The sequence below is a fragment of the Phaethon lepturus genome, unplaced genomic scaffold, assembly GCF_000687285.1.
Source record: "Phaethon lepturus isolate BGI_N335 unplaced genomic scaffold, ASM68728v1 scaffold3165, whole genome shotgun sequence".
Lineage (NCBI taxonomy): Eukaryota > Metazoa > Chordata > Aves > Phaethontiformes > Phaethontidae > Phaethon > Phaethon lepturus.
Genome location: NW_010538187.1, coordinates 72,577 through 93,084, shown reverse-complemented (window position 1 = coordinate 93,084; position 20,508 = coordinate 72,577). Strand labels below are relative to the sequence as shown.

Sequence of the window (20,508 nt, the reverse complement as noted above, 5' to 3'; positions counted from 1 at the left end):
CCAGCTTCCTGCCTCCCTGCCTTCTCCATCTCGGCGCCGCTGGAGCGAGAGACCCTGCGGGTGGGAAAGGAGGAATCCAGCCCCTCCGCCAGCAAAGACAGCGTTTCATGCTAAATTAAAAACACCGTTTCGGGGAAAGAAAGGGCTTTTCCGAGCAAGGCGGTGTATAAAGCCACCACACCAGCCCACGAGAGCGAGGCGACTTTCCTGAGAGCACAAGGGGGGAGCCTGCCTACCGGTCCCGGGTAACTCGCTGAGGGTGGCCAAGGTCCTCGTCCCCTTCGGGTGCCGCCGCCGCCTCGCAAATAGGAGTCACCCGCCACCGAGCAGAGAAAGCTCCCGAACGCTCAGCGCAAACCTGACACCGTGTTTTGTCTCTCAGCAGATGCTTGGAGTTGTTAAGGCTCTTGGCTTTAAAGGGTTTATTACTTTGGAAGTTTAAAGCTGTACTCGCAGTAGGGTATAGCAAGTCTCTGTCTTGGCATCCCTCTCTCAGCACGGTCTCTGGAAACGAGAAGAAATTACACTGGGGAGAGGGTTCCTCTGGCAACAGTGGGCTCCTGAACCACCACACGCGAAGAGAAAAAGTCTGACGGTGGCCGGTGGGACCGTGCCGGTACCTGCACGGTGGCCAAGTCCTGGTTCAGCGACGTAGGGCAGATCACTGCGACGCTGCGAGCCCCCTCCTTTGGGCAGCTCCTCGGGCAGGAGCCAGACAGAGTTACACGGCTAACGTTCGAAATAAATCAAACACGAAGCTCTGGTCGCACTCGAATACAGGCAAAGTTCCAAAGACGCTAGAGAGGCATTTTCCCTCCGGGCACACCCGCGGACGTGCCACACGCCGCGCTCTCCCTGCCCTCGGCTTAAACCCGTCAGCAACGAATCGGTACAAACCGTCTCCTGGTTGTGCTATTTCGCCAAAAAAAGTTTGAAACCAAGCGACGATGCGAGTGACTGAGGGAGAAGAGAAAGGAAAAACTCGAGGAAGTCGCTTCGTTTGGACTCATCCGAAGGAGGGCACACCCGCGGACGTGCCACACGCCGCGCTCTCCCTGCCCTCGGCTTAAACCCGTCAGCAACGAATCGGTACAAACCGTCTCCTGGTTGTGCTATTTCGCCAAAAAAAGTTTGAAACCAAGCGACGATGCGAGTGACTGAGGGAGAAGAGAAAGGAAAAACTCGAGGAAGTCGCTTCGTTTGGACTCATCCGAAGGAGGATGCGAAAATCGACGCTCAAGCCGGGACGCTGGGCTCCGACATCACCGCGCGCCGCCGCTTACCGCCGGATGACAAATTGGTTAGAGCAGCACTGGTTAGAGCCAAAACTTAAAATTTTAGAAAGTGTTCCCAGCCACCGCCTTCTGCAGTTCTTCAGATTCAGCGAACGCTGCAACTTCTGGAGATTAAAATACGCGTCGTCGCGTAAAACAGGGAGAGAACAGAACAGACCACGTAAGGGCTACGACGCGCAAAGTCGACACGGCGGCCTCCGGGCTCTTCCAGAGGCATAAAACACGAACAACTACTTCCTCGGCACCGATTCCCGACTCGGAGGCAGGCGCGGGAAGCCGCATCACTGGGAGCGGCGCGCGTGCAAACGCCGGGCGCCTGCCTCCCGCTCCTCGCCAGCCTGGGGCTGGGCGAGCCAACGTTCAAGCAAGCCAGCTACAATGAAGTACCAGGGGGAAAAAAGAAAAAAAAAAGCTCAAAGTACCTCCTACAGATCTGGGTTTTTTTTTTTTCCCAAAATAATCTTCTTTCTCAAACGCTACTGTTGACTCTCGAAGGTTAAGTAGCAAACGCCTCTACACGCGTCGCATAGAAGGGCGGAAGGCAGACGTTTCGCTCGCCTGATAAAGGCTTGGAAAAGGTTTTCTACCAAAAACTTGCAATATTTTTCTTTTCTACCAGAGCTTTACGGCGCATCTCTGAAGCACCTCAGAAGTCTTCCCCAATGCACCACTTCGACCGAGCCGCTGCCAAGACAAAAATATATTTCACCCCTGTTTTATCTTCTGCTCGAACCTCTTCAGAGCCTGAATGAAGACAAAACCAATAAGCTCCTCATGTTGGATTTTCACTGACAAAACTCCTTCTCATGGCTCCGGACAGAGTTCCGAGGGCAGCGTTAAAGCAGATTTGAAAAAAAAAAAAAAAAGCCCATTTTAAGGCTCCCTGAGCTCCTCCTTTTCTCACCCATTTCAGACCTGGAAGCACAGGCGATCGTACAGAGCATCCCCCGGGCTGCCTACGCTCGCGCAGCCAGACAAAACCCCACCGTTACGCCGCATGCTCCTCCCGCGGCAGACCACGGTCTTCCAGCTCTCCGGGTTCCTTTACGTTTTTGGGGTATTTAGCAGAAAACGGTCCGCGATTTCGCAGCTCTCGACTGAAAAAGCTTCAGGGCCATCAGAGCACTCAAACTAAAACCTGGACAACTACAGCGTCTGCCAGAATTAGCGCGTTACCGGTTATGATTTCCAACTTTTTTACAGGACTTTGCAGAATCCTACCGCCACTGGCAGCGGAGGATATTCTCAGCCACGACGAACAGTAGCTCAGGTTTTTCCCCTTAAACGTTGCTCCCCCAGAAATCAAAACAAGGACTGCTACAGCCTGCCTACAGAACTTGAAAGTGAAAAAAAACCCAAAACAAACAAAAAACCCAAACCCAACCAACATTGGCATGACTTTCCTGCCCAAATTGATGTTCCACACAGAGCTAGTCGAGTCTCAGGATTACTCCAAGACCCCGGCTGGGTTTTCTGCTTCTCCGAGATCCCACCACGGCACGGGGGGGTCCCCGCACCTCTACCTCCACCGTTTCTCTTTCCACATGAAAATCGTTCTCTATTTACAGTCAAACCACCCCCGAGACACCGTCGGCAACTGGCAAAGTCACATCACTAAATAATTACTGCATTTTTAGCAGTTTCGTATTATTTAATCAAAACAGGACTTAAAGCAACGCTGCTTCAGCGAATCCCAACGCTGACGGCAAACAACTCGATCTTATTTCTTACCCGCTTGCACGCTTGCTAAAACTCAGGGTAATAAAACACTTTTTCCACTTCTGGTGTGATGATAAATGTATTTTTTTTTCCTCCTGTCTTAAATTTAACTACTGATACGTGCCTGCTGCTCTTCTGCGTCGCCTGCCACGCAGCTTACCACCACCACAAGGAGAAAGCCGCAGCTGCGACCGGACCGAGATCGCGAAGCGAACGCGCTCTTCCCACTTCGTGTCAGGAACCGCAGAGGCGAAGAGCGGCGAAAGCAGCATCCGAGGCCGTGGCCTGGCAGAGCTCAAGTCTTGCTGCGCAACGCGGGAAAACGCAGTTTAGCGGCGGCGAGGCGAGAACCGCTGGCGTGTCCCGTCCGGACCGAGCAAACGCGACCGCAGCAGGGAAGAAGGGAGAAAACAGACGCGGTCTTTAAATTTGGCAAAAAAAAACCCCCAAAACACCCCAAGCTGCACAGCTGACGGCTTTATGTCCAACCTCGGGGGCTCTCAGCTTCTTGCGATGTTGCAAAATAAAAACGCGCAGGAACTGCTCCCTTGCAATACTTTTCTTCTGCTGTGTTCAGAATTAAAGTTTTAGAAACAGGTTAGAGTCGGCAATTTAAAAGACATGCTAGATACCCTAAAAGCTTGGCTCTTTAATCAAGAACAAGCTCTGCTTTAGCTAAAAGCTGGTACGGGTACAGCGTTTGGTTTATAGCTCCTTTCATTTTTGCTCCGGGCTCCTCCTTTCTGTGTTGTAGCCCTGAAGAGTTCCCAAACACTTATTTTTCTGTAAAGCCCTCGGGGAGTCCATCCTCTCCCCCCTCATCCTGTCACGCCGAAATCAGTCAGGCAGCGGCACCGTCCCGCCCCGCTCGCAGCGCTCGCGTTACCTCCAGCAAAGGGGAACGGCCCCAAATCCTGGGAAGCTACAGCCCGATCTGTGCTTCTCGAAACTATAAACGCCAGAAGGAACTCAACGGGAATGCCACATCCTTGTTTTCCACCGAGAAACCTGTTTCGCAGAAGTAACTGGGAGAAAAATAAGCATTTTTGTGTGCGAGCAGCAGCTTAAGACGCTGCAGAAAATATTCAGCGTATTATTCCCCATTACTCTACGCTCTCGGGCAGCTCCCGCAAGTGAACTGAGGCAGAAGGCGACACGGGGCTAGAAAATATTCCGCAACCTTCCCCCCTGCCCTCCCCTCCTCCGGATAATTTTTAAATCCTCACCATTAAAACACCCTAAAAATAGGGAGCGCGGCAACGCACAGGCTCTTCGTGCGGAACACGCTTCCAGGTACCGGGCCGGCTCCTCAACTTTCACACCGCGTTCGAATCGCGCCGGCGCTAACGGGACAAGCGCAAGAAGCTCTTTGAAGGAAATGAGCTTTGACCAAGGCCGCTTGCCCCGACGCGCATGCGTCTCAGGGCGGCAGAGAGGAACGCAGAACGGCACGATGCATCCGGAATGGATTTTCACAAGTATTGGGACATCTTTTCAAAGGCGTGGAAGGTTCATTCAGCTCCCGCTGCCCTACAGAACAGGTATCGCCTCGCTCCTTGTGCCTGGGTCATCCCGACCGTACGCCGAGAGCTTAGCTCCTCCGTTTCGCGACTACGCTGCGTCAAAGAGGAGACCGAGAACCTCCGCAAGACGCCCTGCGCTCTCAGTTGTCCAACGCTTGCCGCCGTCCCGGTGGCATCGAGCGAAGAGGGGAACCACCAGTAGGTCAACTTCTTCCCACTCTTCTTCCCAGCTTCAAAGTTAAGGCAGAGTAACGTCGCCGGCCGTGCCCTGGATTTCGGAGCCCGCTAATACTTCTGTCCTCAGTCATCTTATTTGCTTAGCACCAACAAAAAAAAAAAAAGAGGCTCTGGTTGGGGGTTGGTTTTTTTTTTGGGGTGTTGTTTTTTTTTTTTTGGTACCCTAATCTTCCCAGAAAACCAACGATACAGCTACGCGCCATCGCGCGACAGCACGGGACCACGTTGCCGCCTCTGCCGTTAAGAAAAGGAATACTGGCACAGCCTTAAGTGGAACGAGAGCCCCCAAAATGGTTTCAGGAACACATTCTTCGGATGCAAGAGGTATTTGCAGAATTACACTCCCTGAAAGTCGGAAGCGCAACCCACTGCGGGAGGGAGGCGTCGGGGGGCTAGTTTTAAGCTACAGAGAGGGAAGGCTGCTGTAAAAATGTGCACTGCTACAAACCTGGTCTTGTCGCTCGTCAGGAATAGCCCCCGAACAGGCTACAGCATCTGTGGCAGAAGGGTATGGGGATGGGCATCCCCTGTTTTTTTTGGTGTGCTGGCAGATTGAACAAGTAAAATTAATTTTAAATAGCTTTCCTATCAGACACAATTTAGACGTGCCTGAACAGCAGCTCGTGGGGGAACAGCGTGCAGAGTCTTGTTTAACTAACAGAGATCTCCGAAATCTCACAGATTTACATCTGACAAAGGCTTCGAGGGCTCCGTGCTGACCGTGGAGTGGAGGTGGATCTCAAATAGCTGAATAGGAGCTTCACAAGGCAGACGTTTATTACTTGAACGCCGAAAAATCACATCGGGAATAAAAAAGAAGCATCAAAGTGTTCTGAATGCAGTTCAGAGGGAAAGAATTCAACACACGCCCATGCGCAGAGCGCGCAGCACTGCCTTTCACCGGCTCTTCCCTGGCTAACGAACTCATTTTGGGCATAAAAATCCTTGCATTTTTATTTGGCGTCGCGAGGAGTTAGCTGAACTGATCAGTGTTATCCGAAGCGGGGCATCAAGCGCAGGTGAGGGAGGTGATGGGAGCGTGCGGAGGGCAAACCGCTACGGTCTAAGGCCCCCAGCCTGCAGGTCCCCCTCCCCAAAAGCAGGTTCCTGCGCTCCCTGCAGGGCTGGGAAAATTGTTGTGCTTCTCAGCTCACTAGAAAGGACTATTCTCCCTATTCCTGCTTTCAGGGGCACGCAGGGAGCGTGCTGTGCTACTCCCTGCTGCAAAAGCACAGCGTGGGGGGAAATCCTGAAGGCTACTGTGCAGCACCATTGATCCAGTACGGAGGGAAGCTGGGATAACTCAATCGCGTTTGGCGGCTTCGGAAGTCTCACCAGCTTTGAGACAAATATTGCCTAGGTAGCATCCTCACAGTGGCTGGTAGTTCAAAGAGGCTGAAACACCATCTTATTACTCTTATTAAACCAATTACCAATTCATCTCTCCCGATCCCTTCCGCACACAAACCCCCCCGGCCAAAATAAATCCAGGAATAAAATAAATAAAATAAATAAAGGCATTCCCAAAACATTTATTTCGCTTTTCTCTCTCTCTCAAATCCGACCAAGCTTAAGAGTTACCAACTCTACCTACCTTCGCAAATTCAGAGTAACACGAAACTGCTTTAGGCTCGCAAGACCTGAATTGTTAACACTCTCGCGGTCACTCGTCTGCTGCTGGAAACCTGTCCTGAGAGCTGGTGATGTCCGAACCCTTATTCCATTCCCAAATATCGGTAACTCATTGGCTATATGGAAAAGAAGTGTATCCAAAGCACACAATGGCACATTAAGGTTGAAGAAAGCATCGGTAAAGGAGAATAAAACTACAGCAGTTGTTCAGCCTACTCTAACTAAATGTTGAGCCACTGCAGAACTCCTCCTCCAGCCCAACACAAAGTCAAATTGTGTCACCCCCTCGGCCCAGACATTCTTTTGTGGTACATTACTGGCACTTTACGTCAGTCTCATATGGTAGATACATGCACATTTGTCTGTGTGTTTACATACAAAAGGTCTGATAACAGTAAAACATTGTTCAGAGAGATATAAAAAACCCAAGGAGTTGCATTAGCCAAAAAAAGTGTTTTGTGAGAAACAACAATAAAAGTGATATAACCACAGCTTTTCTTTTCTTTAAAATTAGATAAATACCCAAAGCTATGATTTCACTTGGGGCCTCTGTACCTTGACAGGGAGTCCAATGGAGTATATCTGAAGGCACTTAATATCCTCTACTCAGCTGTAGGATGGTTGCACAGGGAGTTGGGGAGCTGGGGGTGTGATTTGGGGCATGGAGGAGAGAGATGGATGAAAACAAGCCCTGAAGAGCTGTGATCCACACAGCACCAGGCGCTGAAATGAAAACAAACGTACAACCCAGGTGTTGAGAAGGTCTCTCTTGAAAAAGAAAACTGCCAATTGCGAATGTCTTTGTGTTTCTATTGACAGAGCACTTCATGCAACTCTGACAGTGCATCATACACTCTTAGAGATATTTAGCTTTGTCAGTTCATTGACCTCCTCAGTTCCCGCTTCCTCACAGTCAGTCTTCTCCGCGGCTTTGCCAAACCTGCACCTCTCCTCTGCCTTCACCGCATCTTTCTGGAGCTTCTTGGCGGAAGGAAGGATGTCCTTGGTTTCTGAGTTATCTGTGCCATGGGCTATCTTATCAGAATTCTGTACAGAAGGCACCAGGTTGGCAATCTCGTCCGTCGGAGATCGCCCAATGCTGCCATCCACTTGAACCCGAATGTCTGGAGATATAGACAACTGGTGATGTGGCACGATCCCGTTGTCCATGCATTTTGGGTAAAGGTAGGTCTTCATCTGACCTTTCCCCTTCACATTGACCGTCCCCCTATAGTCAAAGTCATACCCCATCTTGTTTAGGATGCGGTAGCTCTCCTCACTCACCTGTATACGACACTCGACGCCAGTGGTGTCCATTCTGCTAGCAATGTTCACAGTGTCACCCCAAATGTCGTACAACAACTTGGTGGTGCCAATGACCCCAGCGGTGAGGGGGCCGTGGTTAAAGCCAATCCTAAGTTTAAAATTAAACCACAGCATGTTGTTGTTGAAGTCATCCACCACTCGCATCATTTCTTTGGCAAATTCAAAAAGGGTCTGCAAATGTCCATGGGGATGGTTGTTGTCCTGACACTGCGAGGTGTTCAGTCCTGAAGCAGCCATGTAGGTTGCCCCAATCGTTTTGATTTTCTCAATGCTGCCGTAATGCGGTTTGCTCAGCAGCTCATCAAAATCCCCAATCAATTCATTCAGGACTCGGTAGCACTCTTTGCCTCCTTCGTAGTTCTCTTCATAGAACTCGCTGAAGTTCACGATACTTGCAAAGATTACTCCGCCGCTGTCGTGGTTTTTGGAATAGCTCTGGGAAACCTTCAACTGCTCAGCCACGTGGTAGGGAATAATATTCCTCAGCAACCAGTCAGCTTGATCCCTCATGCTCTGAATTTTGGTGCGATGAAGATCAGCCTCCACATCTCCATGGTAGTGGAGGCGGTAACTGACCTCAAACTCTCGATTCAGAAACCAGACCAGGAGGAGCAGAAGGAAGGAAACCAAAATCACCTCCTGACGGATCAGGTCTGCTGGCCTCTTCGTGTCGTTTGGCACCGAACTGTTGCATGGACTTTTTCTGGAGCTGGAAGCAGAAGAAAGGGAAGAACATGAAAGCTGCATTTAAAAACACAAGAGTTGGGGCACTGCTCTGTAGTAAAGAAATCCTTTTCTAGGAAAAAAAAAAAGCGTAGGAAGTGTACGTTACAAACTAAATTATAAAAGAGGCTTCGATAACTCTATCTGCTGTTAAGCACGCTAAAGAATAAATTTCATTCTTAAACTCACTGAGTGCTTCCTTAAAGGCCTATCATCAGGTTCAGCAACACAGAAATTGCCCAGCCTTTACGGTAGCCTTATTTTAAGGACTTTACCAAAGAAACGGTTATCGTTAGATCTAAATACGTAACTAAAAGCACTACAGGTAAATATGCATATAAAAACGCTTAATAATGCCCCCATGTGTGTTTAGACACATGCGTGCACATGTATGTCTGTATGGGGGATGTGTGCGTGTAAGTTTTGTGGAATTTACTGGTTTTTTTGTATTGCCTCCAATACTCAGAAACATCTACTTTATATACTCGTCGTGCTCTTCCCCTGTCTGCTCAAAGACCAGCAACCTTTGCAATTTGCCTTTAACGTTAACAGGCGAAGGTTTTGGAAGAAGATAACCCTGTACAAGACGCTTGATGGAGAACTGCATGTCTCCTGAGTGAAAGCAGAGAATATGGAGCTCTGGGTTGACATCTTTTGTACATTATAACCACCAAAGCTTCTTACAGCGGAGACAGAAAGTTTCTCAAAGTGCCAAGATAAAAAAAAAAGAAAATTAAAAAAAGTCATGTCTCACATAGATTGAGAGTAATATTTCAAATCCTTCTGACAATTCGTCGACTGCCTGTGCAGATTACGAAGCACTGATGGAAGATGCTTCCAGTGCCAAACCGCCCTTAAGAAGGAGACATCTGCAGTCTACAATCTCAACTTTCTGCAGAGATGCAAAGACACCACTTTAATCTGAGAAGACACCACCTATGGCATCCTAGAAACTAAGTCTAAACCCAGACAGATTGGCATGCAGTGATGTCTGGAGTCACTTAACTGCAATTTTTTTCTACAAAATTACGCCAAAGCTTAAGATTTGACATCAGCAGACACAAGCTGAAGTTTTTCAAGTTAAGAGATGGTTTGATAAGGGAAAGCAGCACATCAACCTTTCTCCTTGCAGGAATGTTAGCAGAAGAGATTAAAACTCAAAGCACAACTGTAGCAACAGCTCAAGAAGAGAAGACTAAATTTGTTTCTGTAATACGTGAAAACATTTCTAAGTTCAATTTGTTTCGTTACGTCCAACGCTTCCACTTCTGAAATCAAAGCAGACATTTTAGCAGCTGAGCTGTACTATGGACCCACGTTCTTTTTCTGAATGTTCAAATATCTGACTGACAGAAAAGCGTGATGAAGCAAAAACATGACGCCGTTGTGAAAGAGATGGATGTGCACAATCTGTGAAAACAGTTGTATGGGCTACGGTCTTTGTTTGGACCTATTAGCTTTTATCGTAGTAAGCCTGTAGGAGAAAAAGTTTGCCGTAAGTAAAATATTTACAATAGAGAGCTTACAGGTTGAATTCAGATTAAAGATAAGACCGCGTATTATGTTGGAAATTACTCCTTTTGTTTTCAACCATAAATATACTTCTCCCGGGAGAAGTGAAGGTATATTCATTTTATTGATTTGATATTAAAAAAAGCCCCACGGGAAGAACAAAAGGAGATTACGCCCAACTCACAGAATAGGTCCCTACAATCAGGTTCCCGAAGTTGCCGGTGCGTTGCTGTAATAAAGCTCCTTTCTTTCTCCCATACAACTACTTTTTCTCAACAGAAGCTCTGTTATGAACCTATTCACTTTCTGCCTAGAAAGGCAAGTCAGAGACTCAGACAAAGACTAAGTCATTAATGACTAGAATGTTAACAATTCCCGAAGTACAATCCTTGCTGCCTATTTTGCAGGTGGCAGAACATCCTCCCAGTTTGATGGGCTTCTGAAACAAAATGAGGAGAGGATAAGTAAAAGAAAAGATCTTAGAAATTAAATTAGGCTGGAGAAGGCGAGGAATGACTCTCAGTTAAGGAGCACGATTCAGGTTCTTTTCTGAAGAGTTCATTATTTTCCGTATCTTCTGGGACGAGATCTGCTAGAGGATCCGAGCAATGACATGTTATTCCTTTGAGAGTACAAGTTTGATCCAGATAATCTGCTCTAACATCAAACATCCCTGCCACAGGGATTTATTTAAGTCATTAAAAGCTTTTTTATTTACAGCTTATTGTAGAAAATACTCCTCAAAATACCTGAATTCCTCTTAAATGAATCAGGCAAGCGCCACAAATTTTGGGTTACAAGAAGTGGCCTGTGTCGGACGCAAGACCTGCTTTTTAAGAAGAAACCGCCGCCTCTCATTCACCGCTCCTGAAGCACCGGCATCTGCGCGCTCTCAATCATCTCCTCAAGCGTGGCCTGACCTTGTTTCCCACGTGGGTGTACAAACCTCAGAGATCTGCATGGGAAACGAGTGACTCACTTGTAAGCTGACCTGATTTCATTAATAAGGTAATGGGTTAGTATCTCAGAAAAGAAGAAGGTGCAGTATCTTCTCCAGAGCAGGCGTTTTTGATCACGATGTGACTGCTGCAAGCGTCAGTACAAAAACGCCAGCCTGAAGGAGGGAGCAATTACACCTCACTCATTTGGAAAGCCAATTTCTGGACGTTGCAGCGACCAGGTTACAGGACCTACAGGACTATAAATCATCTTCACACAGGCAGTTAGCAAAGATGACCTGAAGTTACCCTTTAGAATGAAAAGAAAAAAAAAACCCCACGCACCTGTAACAGAAAGGATCACGCCCACCCAAACCTTTTTAAGCTCTACTTTTCATGAGCTGCTGCAGCAGCAAACTAATTTTAAAAGTCATTCAGATTGAAATCCTAAAGTGAGAATGTTCCTTTAACTCAAACTGGTGAAGTGCTTCCTGGCACAGACACCTAACTATTAATTTGGCATCTTCATCCAGGCTGTATGTTGAATAGGGAACAAGTGAGAACTCCGGAGATAGAATCTCCTTTGGCTTGATCACAAATCATGAAGATAATGGCTTTCCACTTATAAAGGTTTTTGGAAAGCCGTTTTGCTTCTGAGCCAGTAACCTATGTTTGGATTTGGGTATCTTGCTGTACTTGAAGAGGATGCATGCCTGCTAAATCTTAAAAAAGAATGGAATGGCGGAAGAGTGCGGCAAGGGGAAACCAAACAGCTGCTTTCGGTGAAGAACATATAGTGGATGCATATAAAAAAAAACCTCTCTACTATCAAGCGATTTTAGTCTTCCACCTCAAGTGGCCTATCACCGTTCCTCCTCGAGCCGTCACAAACCGGGAAATGATACACCCTACCTGCTCCGAGATAAGAAATGAAGGAAAACTGAGAAATATTTCCTGCTTAGAGACCGCGTTTATGGTCGTTATCTCCTTTGGGCTGAAGAACCAGTCTGTCGGGAACACGAGGCAAATTCCGTATTTTGATTTATTGAGCACAGTGTGGACAGTCCGAGATGAACTCTGTGCTAAGACTTCGTTACCATTACTACTACCTCCCTTCCCACGTAACATTAATAATGATCTCAATCCTCGATCAAGAATAACCTCATTAAAGGCATGCAAAACAAGTAAGTTTGCCCCTCTTAGAACACAGGAAAAGCTTTTGTGCTGACTGGGGTGAGCAAGGAACCTTTTTTATGTATTTAATTCAGGGAGAAAGCAACAGCAAAAAACGTCTGTTAGGATAAGGGAGTTTCAACTTTCTATTAGCCCCTCACCAGGAGAAAGGGGAAATTGGGTTTGTACGGAACTCTAGAACTGTGGCATTCAATATGGTACGTTAGAAGACCCCTGAAAAGCGATGCCAAATTCTGTCGCAGACCAATGGCAGAAACAGGATAGGATTAACTCTCCTGTAACTTCCAACACGTAGAAGCATTCGCGTCGATTTGTAAGTTCCAGCAGCTTCAGCTCAGCGGAGTCTGGACCGTTAACAGAATCGACGCTGGGCTGACACAGTTCCTGCGTTAAAACAGAAACAGCGACCAACTAACCTGCCAAAACCACGGCCGACGCGCAGGAAGGGCAGCGCTACGTAGTACTGACGCGCACACGACGTACAGGCAGTTTTTCCCCCAACCAAAGGAACGACCGTCCAAGCGCAAATCTAGCACAGCTCGTAATAAAAAGCTTAAAGCGAAGCTTTAGAAACGTTTAACGAGCCAGACAATTTGGTCGCTGCCTTCTTTGGTATTTAAGTCACAGGTTAGGATTTGCAAAGCAGGCAGATCTGTTTGCGCCAACATCTCCTGCACGGTTTGGGTTCTTACCCGCTTTTACCTTCGTTTGTCCTGAGTTAGAAGTTCCATAATACGTTCACGGAAGAAAAATATTTGTATGCAAACTATGCTTGACACAGCTAATTTTTTGGCCAGGTTTCTAATAAATGGAGATGTAGAAATAGTCACCGAATGGAAGACTGGGCTGTCAATTATTAAGGGCAGAATGAATTATTTATTAGCGATTAGCAGCTGGTCAGGAGCCTGCTAAGCCCATGTCAATGCTGGGCAAGACATTTGTAATTCTGAGCAGCACAAAAGGTTCGGTGATTTCACAAACTACTAATAAAGCACTAAAGATCCAAATTCAGGCTAATCCTAAGGCGTTACTTTCAGTGATCACCATGCTTTAATATTTCGTACATTGCATTTTGAGCAGGTTCCCTTCAGGTGTTTTAGCTTACCCCCCAAAAAAAAAAAATCAAGCTACCTCTGTTCTTTCGGCTTTAGCTTTCCGTTCTGGCTGTAGCAAAATGGAATTCCGTTACGAAAATGAAATTGTCTTTCGTGAATCAAAGCCATACAAACAAGAAAACCGACGTAAAAAAATAAAAAAATCCACCGTAGTAAGTGCTAACTTCTTGGTGAATAAATACCCTGAAAGCACAGTTACTATCTCTCTGTACCACAGAATTCCTGTAGATGATATTTTTAAGAAGCAATTTTGTTTTGATACGTACTCCCCAGTAAAAGCAGCATCCTCCTGAATACAAACTTCAGACGAATTACCGAGTCACATATTCACAGGGTCATTAGTCCAATCAAGTACAATATTTCCCCAGTATTGCCCCCAAATTTGCAATTAGCAAACACATACTTTTCTAACACCAACGACCAGTAAAAACACTTTAAATATTGCAAAGCTTGCACTAAAACGATGAGAAGTTCAGCACCGAAATAATCAGGGTGAATCTTTAACGATTTGGTCTATAAGGGGCTAATAATGACCCAGGAAAAGCTTTTTGTCTCTTTGTTTAGAAGTCTGTTTACAAGTCATTTGCTCTCGATGACATGACTTGCTATTCTGCCTAAGGGAGCTCGGGGTGGCAGACAGCACCCAGACCGTCATCGCCGGCATGTCTCCGCGCTGGTGAAGCCAGCCTTTTCAGCTGAAGTTCCTCTGCCACAGGGAAATCTCACCTGGCCAGCTGTGGATAGCATCCAACTCAGCACACTCCTGAATGGTGCAGATAAAGCGAGGCAATAAAATAAATAGCTCGTGATGTAGAGCTAATGGGTTAAAAACTCCTACTACTAGAAAAAGAGATACTGTTTTCAATAGCTCCTCCATAGTTCTATTTCCTAGAAGTCAAATTTAAAAAGAAAACAGCATTACGCAACTCCGACTGCAGCGTCAGCTCTCTGATGATTTTTGGTCATACCCCAGTCCTCTGTAAAGGAAATCATGTACACAAGGAGCTAAAACACAACTTCCTGATCCAATTTGCTGAATTCCCAAGTGCATTACTGTCGATGAGAAGTTTTGCTACGTATAATTGACTGAAAATGCTTCATTCCCTAAACGTAAAGATGGTAATTTTATATAAAGCTTACCTAAAGTTCTGTGCCAAATCTAGATGAAAAGTTTCCACGGAGCTGAAATAAAAAAGCATTGATATCAGAAGGAAAATTAAAGCATTCTGCCAGAATTTCAGTTAGCATTTTCAACTTTTGTATTATGTAAACCGTAGGACCAGTAATTGCATTGCACGCTTGATCTGCTTCGGACAAACTTTGTTTGAACGTGACTTATCTGCACTTTTTTCTCCCTTGGAAGAAGCAACCACAGTCAGACACAGAGATGCAAACACCTCTGAAGGGTAACTGATGATAACACGGTCAAGACGATGCCTGGAACGAGTAATTGTTAAACAATCCAATCTTACCTTGGAAACGTGGAAAAGCAATTTCAGACCTCTAAAACCCAGTTATGCCTTCATCTTATCTCACCACACGATACAAAGATTAAAAAAAAAAACCCACAAAAAACCAAACCCCGCTCCCCAAAACCCAAAAAACCCCCAAACGGATATAAAGCCTATTTTTGAAAATACCATTACAGAAAATAAGTAAATAGTTCAAGCAATTTTTGTGTTTACTTGCATTATAGTTTCTCAATCAAGTATTACAACTCTCAAGATCAGTTACTTTTGGAAAAAGAAGTAAAGAAATCTGCTGAATGGATTTGCCTGTGATGCATAGAAAGCTGTACTTTTGGAAAAAGAAGTAAAGAAATCTGCTAAATGGATTTGCCTGTGATGCATACAAAGCTATAATTATGACTGTGACCAAAAAATATTGTCCAGACTTATAATGACAAGAGAGGAACAACAAAGTTATTATCGACAAACGAAAGTTATGGGTCTCACTGATTCAACCTGTATTATTTTTGTTCATGATCAGTTCCATGAATCACGTTTTCAGATCTGCGGTTGCACAGTTCTGTCTATTATTTAAAATACTTATTTTTAAAAGATGAAATAACAACGTATTCCATGATTTCTGTACTTTGCCCATCTGTAAAGCCAGATAACTACAACAAAGGGACAAATCAAAGATGAGGAAGGGGAGGCATTGCTACACCCCTCCACTGAAGCTAGGAGGAACTATCCTGCACTCCTTGCCCGAGTGCTCTGCAGAGAGACAAGAAAGGGCTTTTTCTTTAGTCTAATGTGATACAGAAACCATTTGTCAGCTGACTCCAGTTCCAAGTTTGGGGTTTTTTCCCCACGGAAAGACCTTCTTCCTACAACCCTTACAGCCACTTCCAAACTACAGATGTGAGCAGCTATTAAGGGGTGACTTTTATTCCGCCTTTTTTAATATAACTTAGATGAAGATTAAAAGACACCGTTGAAGATACCTGAAGACGGGATCAAAAGCTAAATATTCACACAAAACACATATCTGCAAACTCTTTTTGGCTTGTTTGGGCCCTTTTTTTGTGTTTTTCACCATATGATTCAGCAGAAGAAGGGTAAAAGGAAAGGCTTTTGATAGGAACTAGGATGATCTAGCATAAAAAGTCCTTGCAAAGTCCACATTATGGTAAGAGTGCCACAGGTTAGGATATTTCTTAAGCCACTGAGAAGTTGATTATAAAATTTTAACAATAGGAGTGGATGGCTGGAAGGACTCCCTTGACTCTCTCGGCAGGAAAGCAGAAGGAGAATACTGCAAACAAGTTCTCCTACGGGGAAAATTGCTTATCAGAGGAAAAACTGAAAAGCCTTCAGGTTACTGGACAGAAACTGCATCAACTTGATTCCTCTGGTTACTGCCGTGCAGTGTCTTCTGGAAAGACAGGGAAGTGAGAAAGGAAACAGGGTATTACAATCCTATTGAATGTAAACGCCTGCCTTCCACAGTGGAAAACTGCTGGAGGAAGGAGGTGGAAGAAAGACATGATTCCTAAGGGCAAAAATAAATCTAGAGGGGTGTGGGGGAACAAATGCCTCAGAAATTTCTTAATAAAACAGATTTTCAAACAAACAGTGAAAGGCAATTCTGAGAGTCTGATAAGTGTGCCCTAGAAACACATCAGCTGAGGACAGCGTGTCATTTCAACACAGACTGCAGAAACGAGTCCCTCAGATATCATCCTGAAATCCTTCCAAAAAAAAAAAAAAAAACCAGAACTCCAGCATCTCAAACTTAACAATTTGATTTGGGAGGAGAAATTCACGGCAGATACTAAAATGCCATGCACTAGAGCCTCACCTCACCGGTGGAAGGAAGGCAAATTTGTTCATCTAAAACACGGTGTACGAGTGCTAAGGCGTGATGCTCACCTGTCTGGACACAAGGAGATGTAGAGCAGAATGAGAAGCGCTGCTCCCACTACGGTTGCCAACAGAGATCTCATCCAGGAGCTAAGCTGGCAGAAGTTACAGTACTGCACGATGGTGATCAGAATCGCGCAACACATAAACATGGAGTACTGCAACGGAGAGAGAGAGCGTGAGTTAGCTTCTTCTTGCTGACTGGAGCCCTTCTGCACCATAAATGCCAGCGTGAATTAAAGAATGTCTGATATAAAAGAGAAGGATCTAATTTTGCCTGTATTATATGCACAGTAAGTAATCCCTCATAGTGTCTGTGTCAGGAGACAGCACTTGAAGACGGAGGTCTTCCCTTCAAAGAGCAAGAAAACTTTTAGCACAGCTAGTTTGTCACAACTTTCCCTAGATGCAGTTTGGTATTACTGCATTACACAACCGTTATTTCAGTAACTTTCAATACCTTCAGCTTACCTTTGCAAAAAGCTCAGTGCCTCTTCTTATTAATTAAAAAAAAAAAAAAGGAAAGAAAAAAGAAAAGAAAAAAGAGGGTAAACATTCATGATAACCTCCTCTCAGTTACTGGGGTCAGAACCCGTCTGTTTTAAACTGGACGTCAACTGCATTGAAAAATGTGGAACACATTCGTCCTCAAAAACTTCGCCCAACTGCCTACCCTTAAAAACACCTCTTAGAGGACAGTATCGTACCGGCCAACAGCAGGTGAACTCAAAAAAGAAAAAACCCAGTTTGGTAACGAAGGGCAGGTATCAGTCGTTGTCAACTGATGCTCGGTAATGCCACCACTTGCGCCAATTTGAAAGGACAGTTTTAGATTTTCTGTTCCAAATGTCCCATCTCAAAAACACCCCAACCCACAACCCAACAAAACTCCTTCCCTTTCCATATCTTCACTGGATAAAGAAAAGGAAGGGCAGGATGGATGTATTCCCCAGAATGCCTTCATTTCCCCGAGATACAATCTTACAGTGGTCAAAACTCTCAAGCTGATGCACAAATTTTGGTTTTATCAAGAATATTCATGACCATCCAAGCTAAAACAGAGACTCCACAACTGCATTACGGAGTCCTGCTCTAGCTATATACTGCATTTTACAGTATCAAATGATCATCCTCTCCCTTCCTCTCTCATTTTACATTTCCTTTACAGCTGAAGCGCAGAGCCTGCAGATTAGCAATACTGTAGCATAACAAATAAGCATATGATTCAGAAGCAGACACAGCATATGGGAAAAAAACCTTACATAATTTACCATTTTTAAACCACAAGCACAGTTGTTGATTTTTAAGTGTCTCAAAAATGGAAAAAAGGAATTTCAGAAGTGTCCGTAAAAAACCATAATTTAAACTTACTTTTTTCCCCCCATTTCAGGTCTCCTAAAGTGGCAGAGCACTGGTTCTCACTCCAAGTGATGCCCCAGCATGAAGCCAGCCTATAGAGGGTCAGTACGTGCTGTGTTTTACTATGTATGCATGGCTTTGGAAAGTTTTTTTTTTTTTCATTGCTGTTTTTTGTTAATTTTGATTTTAATTATTTTATATCCAGGGAGGGTATAAAATGCTATGAATAAAAAAAAACTTCGCAAAACCATGTCATAGTAAAATATGACACTTACCTGACCCTCTATAGATTGACTCCATTTCCTAGAGCTCCATGATTGTTGAAACACTGAGCACAAGACGAGTTGGGACATCTCTTGGAGAGTGAGCCAACAACCCCACGACTCTGGAGGACCTGCAAGAAGAAAGAAAGCCAAGTTCATTCTCAGTTTGGTGATGAACACCACCATCTTACTGCTGCTGCCTGAAGCATTTATAGACTAACAAGCTGATCTGAACAGGTATCGAGAATACACTCGAAAAATTATTCTTCCAACTTTTTTTTTTTTTTTAAACGTTTGGAGATATGATCAAGGATGGTGATGAATGGAATGATATAAAAACCAGTGGAAGGATTTGAGAGATTCGAAGGTTTTCAGCTCCCTTCACTGTGAGGAAAACACTCCTACAATTAGTTTACTGGTAGTCATGAGGGAGGAAGACCACCATTAAACTGAAAATAAAATAAAGTAAAATTTACAGCTTAGAAATAGTTAACTATAATTCACAAAAGGTAAAAGCTGCCGAATGATTTTAAACATGGGATGTGAAAGATTATCAAATACACTTTTCTGTGACTGTGATAACCATGGAATACATGTGTAAATCAGGAAGGACCAAAAAACATCTGGTCCACACGCTCCCATGGAACAAACACTTCCCAACACCCAGTAATAAACTGTGATAGGAAGAACGACAAGGATCTGGTTGTCACCTATGCTCAGGACCCTGAAACAGCAAGAGATTTGTGAAACAGAATCCCCTGAAGATCCTGGAAAGGAAGGACTGTACACTGTGCTACCTTAGAGAAACTTGCAGAGGAAGAAACTTTCTTCTCCAGTTCCAGTCCACAGTATTCACAAACAGTTTTTAAGCATTGATTTTATGCTACAGTTAGCCTTTAAATTACACTGTTCTTCCCCCTCCTCAATATTTAACCCCGTGTTCTCCCTTTTCGAATGTTTTTACGAAGGAGACACCAAATCCCCTGGGGACCTTTCTGTGGCTGGGCTAAATACACCAGTCTCTCTCCGCTCCTTTTTCAGAAGACAGCTATGGTGTTCCCGTAGCCATCCCCGCGGGGCAGTCATTTCTACGTACTGCGAGCTCTCTCCTTTCAGTTTCTCCATCTAACTCTGCAAAGAAGAAACACCCGCTGCTATAATGCTGTTCTCGCTGCCGCGATTCACCAAGGCACATGCAAAGTTTTTAATGTATACACAGCACCTCCGACTACAAACCCTCCATCTAAACCGGAGCGAAGGCAACGAAAAGCCTGGGATACGCCACTGTTATCTAGAATAAACACCCGCAGAAGTGTTTGGTCCAAGTGAAAAAAAAAGAGTACGTATGCAGGCAGGTATTTATAGGTATCCCTCTCCTCTTTTATATCACTTTTCAAAGAAGCAAGTGACTGTATTTACATAACAAACCAGGCATTTCACCACACACAAAAGCCTTATCCCTCTCAGGGATGTGTATCAAACAGATGTAAAGCACGAGGCAGGCGAGCAACAAGCTTTGTTAGATCCAAACCGTCAGATCGTGAAACAAGAGTTCGACAACTTACATGTATATTTGTTTCAAAATCGGAGGTGAAGTGTGAAAAAACTGCGAGAGCTGGGAGGGAAACCAGGATCGCACCGAAAAAATGTCGAGGCAGCCAGCCAGATATCACCTCCAGGAGACGCTTGGTGCAAGTCATCACCTCCTCCAGAAAGAACGCCATTCTGGAACACAGGAAACCACAGATCGAAGCATTAATTGCAGCGCATCACTTCATACATCCGATTTACCTGTAACGACATAACTCCAAATCCTTCACCCGGACCGTATGAGCGATCACAACTCATGATGTGCCGCAGCCCCTGGTGGTAATCGCAGGAAATAATCCACTTTTGCCGAAAGACGGCTGAAAAATGGATTATTATTATTACGTGTTTGCTGCGGCAAGGGGTGCGAGCGAAGGGAGGGAGGGCAAGAGGGACGGTGGGCTTTGAGAAAACAAACCGAACCCCAAATTTCCACTTACTTGGAACGTAGCCTAGGAAAGGCTCCTCTCCCTTCGTAAGTATTTAAAAATTTAAATTTAAAAATTTAAAAAATTTAAGAACTTAAAGCAGGCGGGGAGAGGGGAAGCTTTGGCAAGTTAAAAAAAAATTACTTGAAAGAACATCAGGAACGTTTGCGAAGCAGGGCTGTACCCCGCTAACAGATCAGTCATGGACTCACAGAAGGGTTTGGGTGGGAAGGGACCCTTCAAGGCCATCCGGTCCAACCCCCTGCAGCGAGCAGGGACATCGTCAACC

The 20,508-nt window shown here is 45.1% G+C and overlaps 1 protein-coding gene across 1 annotated transcript in view; it reads right to left on the bottom strand.

The window, feature by feature from the left end:
* Positions 1-7,195: 7,195 nt before the first annotated feature.
* ADCY9 (adenylate cyclase 9) overlaps positions 7,196-20,508 on the bottom strand; it is a gene marked incomplete at its 5' end in the record, with an annotated part of 85,884 nt that continues 72,571 nt past the window's right edge. Inside the window, 4 exon segments of the mRNA XM_010286694.1 lie at positions 7,196-8,441; positions 14,355-14,396; positions 16,592-16,740; positions 19,770-19,929. Of these exon segments, the coding sequence (XP_010284996.1) occupies positions 7,253-8,441; positions 14,355-14,396; positions 16,592-16,740; positions 19,770-19,929 (1,540 nt within the window).